This window comes from Danio rerio, chromosome 7 (genome assembly GCF_052040795.2).
Source record: "Danio rerio strain M-AB ecotype USA chromosome 7, GRCz13ab, whole genome shotgun sequence".
In the NCBI taxonomy this organism is placed as follows: Eukaryota; Metazoa; Chordata; class Actinopteri; order Cypriniformes; family Danionidae; genus Danio; species Danio rerio.
The window spans coordinates 28223830-28240000 of record NC_141027.1 but is presented as its reverse complement, the minus strand read 5'-3'; the positions used below and the strand labels follow the sequence as shown (position 1 = coordinate 28240000).

The 16171-nt window shown below is 38.8% G+C and overlaps 1 protein-coding gene and 1 long non-coding RNA gene across 16 annotated transcripts in view; one reads left to right on the top strand and one right to left on the bottom strand.

Moving 5' to 3' along the window:
- The window catches only part of LOC147835999 (uncharacterized), a 302043-nt gene that overhangs the window by 197413 nt on the left and 88459 nt on the right, over positions 1-16171 (bottom strand). The gene's annotated exons all lie outside the window — the stretch shown is intronic.
- The window catches only part of lmo1 (LIM domain only 1), a 39269-nt gene continuing 36957 nt past the window's right edge, over positions 13860-16171 (top strand). For 4 of the 12 annotated variants that reach the window (XM_087258762.1, XM_087258763.1, XM_087258764.1 and 1 more), the window contains exon 1: positions 13862-14447. Coding sequence is in view for 4 of the 12 variants with exons in the window: in XM_087258761.1 (XP_087114887.1) it covers positions 14796-14829 (34 nt within the window). In the remaining 8 variants the exon portion in view is untranslated. Of the gene's footprint in view, positions 14830-16171 lie in introns of all 12 variants that reach the window. The other 8 variants (XM_087258760.1, XM_087258766.1, XM_087258768.1 and 5 more) reach the window with 5 other exon arrangements.

The window sequence follows — 16171 nt, the reverse complement described above, 5'->3', positions numbered from 1 at the left end:
ATTGCAGAGATGTATGGATGCAGTCCACCAAGCTCATGGGAGTTATATGCAATATTAATTCTTTTTACACTGCACCATGACTTTATATTCTATACTGTACATTATTGCTGTTAAGTGAAAAGACTGTTGTCTAAGCAAAGTCAGACCTTACGGTCCTAATAAAAAAAATAATTAAAAATCAAGGCATATTTTATTTTGGTAAAAAAAAAAAAGCCCAATCTAGAGGGCTTTGCCTTTCAAATTAGTCATTTCGGATACCAAATGATCAACTAGAAGTCAAGTTATTATTTGTTGTTCCTAAAACTTGGATAGGCAACAAGACTTTTGTCAGGTTGAGTATATCTTATTATTCAGGTATATAGTAATGGTTACTCTGTATGTTAATAAATGCTTTATTAAGACAACTTCATACAGTTGTGTGACCTATTCTAAAGTAAGGACTATTTATGCTTTGTAAATCCCCTATAAAATAACAATTAAAGGCTTAATTATACTCTAAGCAGAAAAAAAAGAACAGACTGAATCATAACAAAAAAATAATAATTTCAAGATACACAAATGAAACTGTATGAAATAAAAAAAAATTGCAATCTTTTCTAAAGACAAAATTATTGAACAGTTTAAAAATCACTTAAAACTACTGAAACACTAAAGTTAATGTTATATAATAAAATTATATTGTTCGCTGTATTTATATCAAAATATGTTGTATTTTGACACTCCTGGCTGTTATTCTGCAAATTTAAAATTTAAATTTTGTTTTTAGATAAGATTGCGAGCATTTATTTTACATTTCATATTGAGCATTTAATATAAGGGATTTTATTATTTCATTCGTTTTCCTTCGGCTTAGTCCCTTTTTTCATCTAGAGTCGCCACAACAGAATGAACCACAAACTTATCCAACATATGTTTTACAAAGCGGATGCACTTCCAGCTGTAACCCAGTACTAGGAAACATTCATACACACATTCATGCACATACACTATGGGCAATTTAGTTTATTCAATCCACCTATAGCGCATGTGTTTGGACTGGAGCACCCAGAGGAAACCCACTTGAACACAGGGAGAAAAAGCAAATTACACACAGAAATGCCAACTGACCAAGCCGGAACTCAAACCAGTGACCTTCTTGCCATGAGGCGACAGTGCTTATCCCTGAGCCACAGTGTTGAACATTTATATGAGATTTATAAAGCATAAATAGTCCTCATAACTAGTCCTTTAGAGTAGGTCACAAAAACAGCATAAAGTTGAGTTAATATAACATTTATTAACATACAGTAAAGAGTAACTACTACTATATGCCTTAAAAATAATATATATAAATGTTTATTTAAAAAGTTTATTAATTATTTACTAACTTATTCCGAATTTTCTTAAAAACCACCAACTACTTCTAAATACTAACGCTTTCTAAATACTGCAATACTTAATTAGTTGTGAAAAAAATGATCAGTAACCAAGTATGAAAATACAGTCATGATTTTATTCTGTAATACGAAGTGTAATCAAAATTAGAGAAAATAAATGACTGTAGCATGAAGAAAGATTACAACAAATATGTTACAACAACATTGTCACCAAAGATTTTCTATTTTCAATCAAGTTCAGTTCAGGACTTTGGGCCGCCATTTCAGTATTTTTTTGTCTTTAGCTTTAAGAAATTGCTTTAGTCATTTTGCTGTGTGAAAATTAGTGGCTGTTTGACCAATTAATGAAGGGAAGGAACTATGCGTTTCTGAAGAAGCTTCTTATAAACATTTGCATTCACTCCATCATGTACTGCAGCTGTATTAGAGGCCCCACTCATGCTACAGAAAGCTCTTGTGCATTTGTTTATCATGAACAACCAGTCTTTTTAGGAGACTTGAATGAGTTGAATGAGAAACTGTAAAGGTGGAATGTTTAAAGAATCACAGATCTTGAACCAGCTTCTCTTTGTATGACTGAAAGTGTCTTTCCTTTGACCTTCATCTGCTGTCAGAGAGTTTCAGGCAATGAAAAATAGATCACTAGTTTGTCTTGACGCAGTTTGTGAGAACTACAAGTTAACAGTTAAATATGGTTTATCAATTAATTAAGGAATTTACTATCACGTGCCAGATTACGCGAATTAACTGCCAGGTATCTAAAAGTATCTCATTTGGATCCATGTTTAAGCTTTTTTTTTTATCATGTACTTGCTTAAAAGTTCTTTCACTATTGTTAGCATAACTCCAAATAAGACTAAACAGTCACATCCAAATGTTGTAAAATATATTTTTTTCTCTAATCTCCACTGTCTTGCAGTATAAGAAAATAAAAAAATTATTTTGCAATTTAACAATCTTCCCACTTTTCATCTTATATACCTTGGAAGAATCCTAATTAACGTCACTGCCTGATCACTTCCTAGTTAATGGATCATGTTTTAACACCATCCCTGATCCATCACACCATGCTGGGAGTCATATCAATACTTTGCCATTTTCCCATTTGTGGAAGATGAACAGATCAATTCATTTATAGCTAGTCTGTGCCTGACATCTGTTTGGGAGATTAGAACTTATTGGCTGCTTGTCTGATAGAAGGCACAAGGTTCATTAAGTCAATGGAATCCTTAATCAATGGGAAAACTTCAAGTAGCTCTCTCGCCATTAGAGCTTCATCTGCTCTATGGAGGCACTTAAAATACATTTCATATAAAGGCCTGTGCTACAGACTGGATTATATTGCATTCGGGAAATACTGCACAACCCAACAATGTTCTAAAAGACATGGTACTGAATGTAACGGATCATTACATTTTGCGGTAAAGAACAGCATATGAAGTATTTCCGCTTGGGTAGATATGTTTTGCCTTTTCGCAGAGCTTTGTTTGTCTGGTGTATTTAAATTGGTAGGGAAACAACAGAATGCCTGCCAATCCCAAAGACAAGCTCTTCTCATCAAGTGCCAGCTGAAACGCACACTGACTCTTTGAAGGTCATGCTCTCAAACACCATTCAAAACAAAATATCAACTTTCAAATCTCCCCTATTATAAATAATGACCAAACATTCAGCACTGAATGCGAATAACGCGCATTCCCTGCGTCCTTGTCCAACACAACCCTCCCTCAGCCTCCACTCCAGCGCTGATGGGGACTCTCTCTCTGGTGATTCTTAAACACTTCTGACCACCTGAATGGTTCTCCAGCTGAATGCGTGTGGTGTGTAGGACGGCCTCTGTATGCAGTTGGAAATAGGTCTGGACCTTGCTGATTGATCGTTAAGTGTTGTCCATGAGCCCATCATGCGGCTCCCACTTAACAGCCTCCACCACAGAAAGCAATCAGTGGATGTTACTGAGAGTCCCGGTGGGAGCAGCTCTGCAGTGATTGATCTGCAGTAGACCTCCAGGAGGAACATGGACAAATCCGGCCTCGACTACAACCTCCGTGTCCCTGCTTGATCTCCACAAAAGGAAAACAAGGCTGATGGACCTCCCCCAAAAAAGTCTCGCAACTTTTTATGATATCCATGCAATCATGGTAGAGCTAGCAGGTGGGCAAGGTGTGGTGTTTGTAATTATTTGTGACTTTTGTGAATTGAAGTAAGAATAGTAGAGGTATATAAGGTATATACAGTATAAAGCTGTTTTATATGGGAACATTAATCAGCCTTGTGTGCCACAAAAGGAGTTTATTATTTATTTATTTTTTTTTAATATACTGTATATAAGGACTGGTTAGTTGTTAATTTTTTTCAGCATATTACACAATGTTAATATTTTTCATCTCAATATATCCCTGACATCTAATGCACATACGCATAGCATGTTCACAATAGCTATGTTTCCATCCAAAACTCCAAGTTAACCTTATACACAAAACTGGATTATCGCATAAAACATGTGAGAATAAAGCAGTTTTGAAGCTGCGACAATCTTTTCTTCATTTAATAAATGACTTGTGCCTCAGAAGGCAAACCTGACACGCAATGAACGCGTGGTGGCGTTTGAAGACGTCAGACGCGGCGGACAGACATTCTTGATTTTGGAGGTCATTATTGATATAATAACACTAATACTAAAATGGTTAAAAACAACAGTTCAGATGTTGCACAATGTGGTCACCCTGCTGGTTTACATTTTTATCATCATATGATCTCTTATAACAAAATCACACTTTAATGCACATACTGGAATTTGTTCGGTAAAAGTGTTTCCATTATAGTTTATCTGCATCTTTTCTTACTGAATAAAACTTTTTTTATTCGCATTTTCAAAAATTATGCGCATCTTGGCATTTCTATCAACTGTTTTTTTATGTGCATATCCAAAATGAGCATACAAATAGGTGGATGGAAACATAGCAACTGTTATATGTTGTCAAATTGCACCCAATACATTTGTATTAGATGTATTAGTATTTGTATTAGTAGCGAGCTCACAATGTAACATAAAAGACTTTTAGGGTGTTTACTCGGTTAATCTATAAGTTAAAAAAGGCACTCTGTGGAATCAGATTGATCAAGATGCTCAAATAAATCACAATTGCTCATTCAACATCCAACATTGCCAGTGATGATACCGAATATTAACAATATCTAATCACGGATTGCCAAATGACCAATTATTTCTGAGAGAAATAATAAATCTCCACTCTCAGAAATAAAGGTACAGGAACTGTCACTGATGCAGTACCATTTCAGAAAATGCATATTTGTACCCATAGAATCCACAGTGATACCTAAAAGTTGCATATTAGTACCCAAATGTACCTAAAAAGTACCTTTGAAGTATCATTATGGACCTTTCAGGTACAAGTATGTACCTTTTGAAAAAGTGCTGCCCCAGCTCCTGCACCTTTATTCTGGCAGCTAGCTCTTTGTAACTCTCACATGATCGCCCATGTGAAGTAAGTAGTGCTGCGCCCGGTCAGTACCTGGATGGGTGACAACAGGGGAAAGCTAGGTTGCTGCCGGATGTGGTATAAGTGAGGCCAGCAGGGGGTGCTCAATGTATGGCCTGTGTGGGTCCTAACACCCCAGTGTAGTAAAGGGCACTCTAGACTGCTCAATGAGTGATGTTTTTTGGATGAGACGTTAAACTCTCTGTGGTCATTAAAAATCTACTTCAAAAAGAGTAGGGGGTTAACCCCAGCATCCTGGCCAAATTTGTCCACTGGCCTGTCCATCATGGCCTCCTAACCATCCCCATATCATAATTAGCTACATCACTCTGTCTCCTCTCCACCAATCAGCTGGTGTGTGGTGTGCGGTCTGGCGCAATATGGGTACTGTAGCGCCATCCAGGTGGATGCTGCACACTGGTGATGGATGATGAGATTCCCCAAATGTGTAAAGTGCTTTGAGTGTCCTGAAAAGCACTATATAAATGTAAGGAATTATTATTAATATTACTATTTTTATTATTAATATTATTTCTGAGAGTATTCATAAACTGATGATAATAACCTGAACATAATTTGGACAACAATAGCCTTCATCATAATAGCAATTCACATGGTGCTTCGGTGAGATGTCACCAGCTGTTCCTCAGTCTATATTGGCCTGCTCTTCAAGTAAAGGAAGAAAAAAAGGAGTAACCTAGATGAGAATTTTGTGCTTCAGTGGCTATTGAAAGATGAGGCAATAAACTGCTAAACTTGAGTAATCACACTCTCCCCAAGGAATGTCTCAAATGGGGATGGTCAAAAACCTTGAAATTTGAGCCGCTCGCGCACAGCCCGGCCTGGAGCATTTGATGAGATTCATTATTGTAAGGGAGCTGAATACAAGTGTCTTCTGATTACAAGATCCTCCATTAAAAGTTCCCACCAGTGTGCATTTCCATGCCGCAACGTCAATGGGATTAAAATCTCAATTCTGCTCCAGTCAATTCTCCAGTAACAAGATTTCATTAAATGCAGGCAGGGAGGCAAATGGACTCGAAAGCATCGAAACAGCTGGCGTATAAATTATAGAAATGTGCTTTCTGCTAACTGAACACACCTTCGGCTCGCAGACGCATTATTATTTAATGTTCGGAGAGTCTGATTTTATGTAAATTGGAGTCATCCTTTTTCTCTCTCTAGGCCCCTTCTCGGTGCCAGGTACTCTGAAACCAGGCACGGGAAAAGATTATGCAAACCAATTAACATATGAAAATAACATATTAATATACTGTCTGTGAACTGTGTCCAATCAGTTCCTTTTCACTGGCGTGTGTACAAAACAATTAAAATTAAATTTATACCGCTTCTTCCTTAACGTATTCCGTCTCGCGAATGGAATCAGTGAGCAAGCGCTGACTGAAGTTTTACAGGCCCTGCTAAGGCTCTCCCTTAAAGGCACACTGACTTTTCAGGGATATTTACAAGAGCCTGCGCTAATAAATTCTCATCTTTTGTTTCCTCCTAATGGTGTGCGCATCTAAAACAAAGCAGCCGAATCCATAGTGGTACCCGTGCGCTAATGAAGGGCGTACATTATGCTGGCCACTAATTACCGCCTTTCCATAAATAAAACAGAAGACAATCAATTAGCCAGGAACGTGCGTCTTTGTTAGTCATGGGCAGCAGGTTCCTCAGGGCAGAAAGAGCTTCTGCAACACGAGGGTCTCTTCAGGGTGCAATTTCCAAATGGCCAGGAAGAGGACAGATAAATCACATTTCGAATGTTGTTCCTAAAAGCTCTTCAGGCAATCCACTTTGACTCACTGGGATTACAAGTAAATTAATACCTATGCAATTTTCCGACTGCCAGCACCGAAATATTAATGCGAAGAGCAGAAATGTCTTTCTCCATGGGCGAGTGCTAGGCAAAAGAAACCAACATGTTATTATCGTAACCTTTTAGAGCAGCTCCGCTAAAAAGCTCCTCTCCCGCTAATTCAGAAATGGCGTCTCTCCTATGATGTCCCACACACGCTAGTCGACTGATGTATCACACTTGATGCTGACCAGACCAGGGCAAATCAGTGTGCATTAACGACAAACCTAGAAAGATTGTATCCAAATGATGGGGACATTATGCAGGCTATGGGCCAGGCATCAGTGACTACCATAATGCATAATTTGAACATTAATGTAATTTACATTTTAACACAGGCCCCTGAGTAAACTGATTAGTAGATGCTTATCTCCTAATGTGCAGGAGGGGGCGGTTGCGACAGTGACATGTGAGGGGATATAGACAGGATTACAGCCAGTCAGCCAGGATCGGGCCTTACCAGAGCACAGGACCCTCCAAACATTGTCTTTGATATCAAATGGCTGTCATTCAAGATTGCCCGGGAAGCAATATCATGTAGCGGGATCCGTCGATCCAGCTTCATCCCACTGAAGCTAAGCAGGTCAGTACCTGGATGGGAGACCACAAACTAGGTTGCTGCCGAAAGTGGTGTTAGTGAGGGTGCTCAACCTGCAGTCTGTGTGGGTCCTAACGCCCCTGTATCGCGAAGGGGACTCTACACTGCTCAGTGAGCGCCGTCTTTCATATGAGAAGTTAAACCGAGGTCCTGAATTTCTGTGGTTGTTAAAAATCCCAGGATGTCCATCGAAAAAAGTAGGGGTTTAACACCGACATCCTGGCCAGATTTGCCTACTGGCCTCTGTCTCATCATGGCCTCCTAACAATCCCCATTTCATAATTGGCCTTATCGCTTTGTCTCCTCTCCACCAATTAGGTGGTGTGCGGTGTGGTGCATTATGGCTGCCTTCGCATCATCCAGGTGGATGCTGCACACTGGTGGTGCATGAGAAGATTCCGCCCATTATGTAAATCGCTTTGAGTGTCTAGAAAAGCAATATAGAAATGTAAGGAACTATTATTATCATTGCTTTTTAGCTTCGACTGCCTTTGGTGAGATGGAAGCCTTTCCTATAAAACGCAGCCAAACGGTAATACTGCAGGCGCGGGTCACTCGCTGGTTAAATGAATCTGAAAATAAATACAAAGTTTGGAGAGCAATTATTCATCTGGCATTTGAACATTCAATAAAAGCACTTTTTTCCTCCATCAAATGTCTTTTATCTACATCCCAGCAGACTTCTCTTTTTATAGGACAAATTAGCGCTCGGAAAAGATGGCACAAGCCCTTTTGCGACAAAGTTGCAGTCCCATGATGCAACGCTCCCAGTGGTTACATCTGCTCTAGTCTTTCATCTCGCTCTATTGTTAGGTGGGAGCTGTCACATTAGGAGGAGAATTGGTGGCTTTTTCCCACCCCCAAGTCCTGCTTTTCCCCCATTCCAGTAGTTGGCAGGGTGGCAAACCCCATACAAAGGCGAGTGTACCGGGAGCATGGAGGGGAGCGCCGTTAGAGGGAAAACAGTTTGGGAATTAAGGTCATTAATTTTCCACTTTCAAGGGCTGCCACACAGACGGAGATAAAGTCAGCATAAATATTCCGCAGAAGTTTCTCCTGTTTTTCTCCTCTCCCCTTTTCTCTCTCTCTCCCTCTCTCTCTCTCCTTTTTCATCGGCAGCCCATTTATCTCCATACTGTCAATTAGAGGCAAAAGCAAAGAACTAATTAGGAACTGTGCAATTTTAATTAGCTGTTTTGATAATTAAACTAATTGGTTCCCTTGTGTTTCTGCAATGTGCGCCGAGCACTTTTTTTGATATCTGGGCTGCAGATTTCCCATCCGTTGGTTAATTAGTCACTTTTGCATTAAAAAGGAGCCTTTCTTAATAGCCTTAATTTGCAGTTGAAAAGAGAATCTACCATCAATAATTTGTGTAATTGGTAACCGTTTGATTGTAATTTAGAGGCACGGCCGGACAGCTCTGCATGTCTAATTCTTAATGACTGGGATTAAAGTTGGATTAAATGTTTGGGAAGAGGATTCTTTGCCCCCAAATGACACCTAAGCTATTTTTGACTGGTCCCATTTGGAACGAGTAGGTGGACTGCAAATTGCTGTTTCCAGCAATCAAATGCAGTGCAGCATATTCAAGTAGCAAGGCTCTCTAAGGTCATAGGCAGTTTCTTGAATTATATGGAACATGTTCCTGTAACAGGAAGGAGAGCTGAGCTGAAAAAGAATCTTGCTGGTTCACTTAAAAGTGAACATGCATTATGCAGCCACTAGGAGGGGCTACATAAACTGTCAGAAAAGTAAATAAACAACCATTGTCCACTGCTTAAGCCTGAAGTGGTCCTGTGGCATTGTAATATTAAAAAGTTAGAGCACTATACAACACAGAAGTAATATGTGACCTGAACACACTGCCAGAACACAGAGGGTGGGCTTTACAAATATATATTCTGAAACAACAATTGAAACATAACAAGATAATTATCTGCATTATTAAACGTGTTTGATAAAAAAGTAACATTTTATTTTGATTGTCCATTTGAGTATTAGTAGACTGTCTGCTTAATATCTGTTGATACTGCACCTTCAACAGACTATAAGAAACTTGCAAGTACATGTCAACTTACACTAACCCTAACCCCAATTTAACAGTCTACTTATAATCTAATGAGAATTAGTTAGCATGTAGATGCAATGTTACCTAAATTCAACAAACTGACCATTGAAATAAATTGTGACTAAAGAATGATGAATAAGGCACATTCATGGCTGCACATCAACTGAAAGAAAGCAAGTACAATTTTCAACTGGTTTTTGAATTAATTTAGGACAACGTAAGCAAGCACCATCTATCATGTGCATCATTTATCTCATTTATCCAGATATCATCACAACAGGCCTCTCTGCGTCTTTCCTCCAAGCAGGACTTTTCCATTGAACGCAGTTACAGAAAACTACCATGTCTGATATTGGTTTATAATCAGCTTAACCATTATGAAATATAGGAGAGGCTCTTGTTCAACCTCTCCCTGACTCCACCATCCACTGATTGTTTGCCCCAGGATAAATGGGAACCTAACTCGGCTCTATGCTATCTGATTAGGTGGGGTTAATTACTGCGCTGTGTTTTTGAACTGGCTGTATGTGAGCCCCAGCAGTAAATAGATGGGCCTGCTTAATTCCCAATCAGAAATGAATTTTAATTAACTCTGCAACACAAGGCCCACACTCCAGGATGGTTTCCAGTCACAGCTGACCCCAAATGCAGTATGCTATCGAACGGGGATGCACTCCAGGCCTCCAAATAATAAAAGAAACAATGGATCGCTCCATCACTGACCATCAATACAGAAGGAAAGCATGATACGTGTCACTGCACTTGTGGAAGTCATTCCTAGCAGGCTTTGTTCCTTTCTAATGGCACTAAAAGCAAAATATTCTTTTTAATTATTGTCAAAACAGTCCTCCTTCACACTGATCCACACAAACAATTAAAACTCTACATCCTGCATGTCAGATCAGTAGTCACCAGTAGTGTAAAGTAAAAGATTACAAATACTCAAACTACTGTAATTGAGTAGTTTTTCTCAGAAACTGTAATTTACTAAGTAGTTTTAAAAATGTGTACTTTTACTTTCTCTTGAGTACATTTTAGAGCAGTATCAATATTTTTACTCCATTACTTTCCTTCATCCTGCAGCCACTACTTTATTTTTTCTTGTCTGTGTTGATTAGAAAAATCAGTCCTATGATTCCTGCCCAATCAAATCGCACATAGAAGGTAAATCACATCACAATGAACTATGTCAAGACATGAGCCATTTATAATTGCAGCAAACTGTTTGGAAGCATTAAAAGTGTCTTAGAAGACGTCCAAAATCTGTACATCCATTGACCCGGAGACTGTTCAGATGCATGTCACTGATGAGAAGATGACGGATGTTTACTGTATGATATCCGAAATGGCCTTAAACACCCAGCAGGCACAAGACATCAACATGACGCCAGATTAGCGTTTTATCCCAACGTCATGAAGACATTGCATTTTGTTTGAAAATGAAAATCGTGTAGACATCAGAATCCAACGTCAGGCTGACGACGTCAATGTACAATTTCCATCCTAAAAGCAACCAAATATCAATGTCTAATGATGTTATAGCTTGACATTGTGTAAACAATACTACTATGACGTCTATCAGATGTTGGATTTTGGTTGCCATACCTGACAAATAAATGTCAGCATTCTTCGTCAATATGACGTTGGTTTAAGATGTTGGCTCAACGTCATTTGATGTTGTTATTGGGCATCAAAATAAATTTGTCCTAATTTGTTGGCTAGACTGAATTTTGGTTACCTAACATCACAACCTAAATCTATCCTGGTATTAATGTCTATGACATTGTGTGCCTCCTGGGCAATGACTAGATGCACTAAAGAATGTTGTATTTACACACATCCACATATTACATGTAAATGCATCAGCTTTTTACAGTGTTATACTCATTACTCTTAAGTACTTTTGTAAGGTACAGTATAGCTTTTACTCATACTTTAAGTAATATTTAAAACAGGTACTTTTACTCTACTTGCCCTACATCTTTAGGCAAGTAATCTTTAGGCACATCACTATTTTTACAAAATGGTATTTTTTGCAGTTTAGACGGAGACCATAACTGTACTGTTTTCAAAATCCAGTTTTATTATTGATAGGGATATTGTGTAAATAATGTAATAAACCACTTCAGAGTTTAAATGTGTCAATTATGGTACACATTACTTTACAGCTCCTTTATTACAGTGTATCTGTACAGTACTGAGTAATATAAATGACGTTGGATTTTGTTTGGAAATGAAAATCGGGTTGACGTCAAAACCCAATGTCAGGCCAACGTCAATGTCCAACGTCCAACCTAAAAATCGACCAAATGTCAACATCTAATTATGCTACACCTTAACGTTGTGTGGACATTGCCACTATAACATCTATCAGACATTGGATTTTGGTCACTTTCCAACACAACCTAAAATCAACCTAATTATTATTGGATGTCAAAATAATCTGACGTCATGACCTAAATCTAACCTACTGTAATAGTAATACCTTATGATGTTGTGTGCCTGCTGGGAAGGGATACCCAAAAATGAAAATTATGTCATCATTTACTCACCCTTCACTTGTTTCAAATCTTTTTGAGTTTCCTTCTTCCATTGAACACAAATGAAGATATTTTGAAGAAAGCTGGAAACACTGATCTCCATAGTACTGTATTTGTTTTTCCTATTATTGATGCCAATACAGGTTTGCAGCTTTCTTCAAAATATCTTATTTTGTGTTCAAGATAAAAAAGAAACTCAAAAAGGTCTATAACACCTAAGGGTGAGTAAATACTGAGTAAATATTCATTTACTCACTTGAGAGTTTCAGAATTAGGTACAAGTAACTACACTGTAAAATTATTTGAACAATTAGTCATGACAGCATATGTTTTTAGTTTGTTGTAACTTATTAAACTAACTTAATTATGTTCGAACTTAATTTTATAAGTTATGCAAGCAGTTTTAAGTCTGTTTTACATAATATAAGTTAAATGGACTCATAAAGTTAATCTTAATTCAGATTAAAAATTTAAGGCAACTAAGATTTTTTAGGCATTTATTTACTGTTATTATTATAGTAAATACAAAAAACCCTGTGTTACAAGGATATCATTAAATATCAAGATTTTTTTTTTATTTTTTTATTTTTTGTAAGTAGTGTTCTAACAGCATGTGGCTTCTCTTATTATTTGTTATTGTTTCTCCATTTAACTGTCAGGGGGCCTTGTGCAGTCCAGCATTCAACTACAATGGGCCACGCTTTCCTTGTTCCCTCAGTTTGTTGTGATTGGATTAATTGGGTGTCATTCACTTCACAAGAGGTCAGCAGACATACATTTGTGGTCAAAAGTCATCCATCTATCACACTGCTGAAATGAAAAGTCAGACATGTCAAGCAAGAGAAGAAGAGAGCAAAGGCTCCAACAATGGATTTTAGGGGCAGGGCAATATCCCAATCTGCTAAGGTTACTACAGTCTATAGTTCAAATTAAACTACAAATGAATGTCTAGGGGCATGGCAGATTTGCACCCTAATGTCTTATGAGCAGATATGAATTACAGTTTCATAATTTATGTCTATTCATCACCTGCTTCGAGGAGTTCCAGATCTCAGAGACATGAAACAAGGCACATTTTCATCTCTACCTTGACAGTGATGTACAATAAAAGCAAATGAAAAACTAGTATGCCAGATCACTTATGGACAAACAGAGCACTTGTAACCTCTGCATCTCTGCTAATGGTTAATCTGGGGTGGATCTCTGCCTTGATTGGATAAGAGTCTCCGCAGGGCAGGTGAAAGCCCATCAATTGCCCACCATGAAACAGCAATACTTGTATCAGCAAAGTAACAGCTAACAATTATATTACCAGAGCCAAACGTGCTCTCCTATCTCACCACTAATCAAAACACAGCCCATCTGTTGTGTTGTGGCTCTCAAAATGACTGTTTATCTGAATATGGAAAGTGAGTCGTCTAGCCTATCATACATATCTAGGAGTATTATTATAATGACAAGAGCGAAGAACGAGAAGAAATTAGATCATGAGAACTGCTTAAAACGCTTTTTAAAAGCTCAAACCCTCTTTTCTCTATTTATAACACACATCACAATCACACAAGAACACACGTACACACACACATCCCCTGTGAGCACTTCACAAAAACACTCACACACACTCTGTTAGACACACACACACTTTCCCTTAGCTGTGCTTTTGTGTTTTGTCAGAATTAATGAGAAAAGTTCCCTTGCCCTAGGGGTAATTAGTGTCCTTGGAGTTAAATAAGCTAATACTTAGACACCTCTGGCACAAGCAATTATGTTTGTGTATTGAATAATTGATTCAAAGAGGGGGGAAGGGCTGCTAATCAGATCTGAGCATAATGAATTGATTTAATTAACAGGGGAATCCGTGGCTCTCTGGGAAGCGCGCGCATTTATTCAGTAGCAGGAGCGCGCGGAGCGCATAAATTGGGTGAGAGAGGCAGCGTGAGCATGCTGTTAGGAGTTGTCAGCCTCAGAATTGGATTTCTTGAATATAGTTACAGTTTCGGAGCAAATGAGAACTGGGAGGAACACGTTTCTACTCCGAGAATAGCTTCTTCGCGGCAGCTCAATTTAAACGGGAGTTTAAATTAGATTTGAGTTAGTGCAGTCGTTTCATTTTCGAATGGAATGCACCGTGGCGTCTCACTTTAGTTTTAGACATCGTTAATTGCAAGCGTGGATATTATACTGACGCGCTGCGCACGCGAACGCGACTAGGGGGACATCGCTGCATGTAATCTCCGAAATACATTAAACAATAGAATAACCGACGCATATGCTTCTCTACATGGCATTCTGTCTCTGAACAGCGGAAAACCAACACAGACGAGCCTGTATAGTTAAAGCTTGTGGCAGCAACGCGGACGATTATTATTTTGTTGTTGCAAAGCAATTTCTTCTCAGAGACGCGAGCGGCGCGCGCAGAAGTGTGCTGGAGCCGAGAGCGGATCGCCTGGAGCCGGACTCCTCGCTCCTCAGGACGATGGTGTTAGACAAGGAAGAGGGTAAGTGCACGGATGATTGTTAGTGCATTCATTTGCTCCGCATGACTATGAAGAACGCGGGACAGTAAGGAAACGCAGCATTTAGCGTCCATTTTCCCTCTGAACGGCACTTTCATGCTCCAGTTCGTTTGTCATATCAAACGGACACGTACGTTCGCCAGGTTTACATGAGGGAGAGAGCGCGAACGCGACTCTGAAACACTTTGAGTCGGGAGAGACATGCCGAATACGGTGTACTTCTCTCACTGTCCATTTGTATATGAATATTGATAATCTGTTAGAAAGACGTAGCGTCCGCATTCACCGCAGTGTTAGTTAGAGCTCGTGCAAATCTGTGAAGTTACGGAGATGTTTTATCAACAGCGGGTGTCTTCGCTCACAGGTGAGAGCATTTGAACCTTAACCTTTACTGAAAGATGTAAACGACAACATTTATACATCACCAATTGGATAGCAGTGTATTGCGTTTGTAAACATGTCAGCGTTTTATAGCCATATGAGCAATGCACTTCTCTGTATTTACGCTGCTGGCTGGTTCCTATGGAAACCGTTTATAAACTTTTCTTTTGGAGGTTGTGGTGCTGACAAGTTTGTGGTGAAGCTGAATCCCGTTTTTTTTTTTTTTTTGTATTCTAATACGTTTTTAAACTGTGTTGAAATGGGAAATAATCCCTTTAAAGCGTCTTTGACCTAAAATGCCTTTCTTGTCATGTTTCTGGGAATACTGTCATCACACACACCTTTAGTTTTAGCCAGGGGCCCTTTCCCCCCCAAACTAACGGCTTGCATTTCAGACCCATATTTATGTTTGAAAATGGATATTTCATATCTCTTTGAGCCAACCATCCTTTCACTAACCCATCTAAAAACCAATAAAGAGATTGCCGTAGAAACATAAATTGGTCTGTCTCGCTCAATCCATGTTGCGCTAATGTACCCAGATTAACTCAACTGTAAATTGTCTCCTTTGGATGTCTGTCTTGCTAAAAGTTCCCCATATGATTCATGATTCAGATTGCTTTTAACAGCTATTGGCTAAGCAATATGGTAAATGTACAAGGTGATGCAAATGGCATTAGTAGGAGAGGATGCACAGGAGCATGTAATGCAGTCAATACTACATTAACTACTGATGCCCAATTACAGAAGCAGGGAGAGTGGCTTTTAGGAGCATTAGGACTTACAGAAAAGCTTAGATCACCTGCTGCTCATTGCCTAAAAGCTTCACCCTTTGCGTGCTGGTGCCGACCAACTGCGCTGGCATTTTGGCAGGGATGGGGAAGCAGCTTGGATCTGCTTTCTCTCTCTCTCTTTCTCTCTCCCTCTCTCTCATACACGCATATACCAACACAGATGCACACACACTTTTAACTAACACAGGAACTGAACAGATAAGTCTGATCCTAATATAAGGCTGTGCTCTAAATATATCAGAGGTACAGTATTCTCAGTTCAGTACATCTTGTACTATATTAAAAGTGAGGGAGGAATTCAATGAATTGTGAAACCCTTGTGAAAGAATAACCATAAGCACGACTTTCATGTTGTCTGTGAACATGAACAGGTCCTCAGTACGTATTAACTTACACTGTGATTCTGCAGATTTAATACAAAAAATAAGTCATAATGTTGTATTTATAATGATTTTGTAAACTACAGAAGATATGTATGTGTTTGGTTTTCAATAACTGAACTTTTAAAGGCTGTCAATGCGAGTCTTTGAA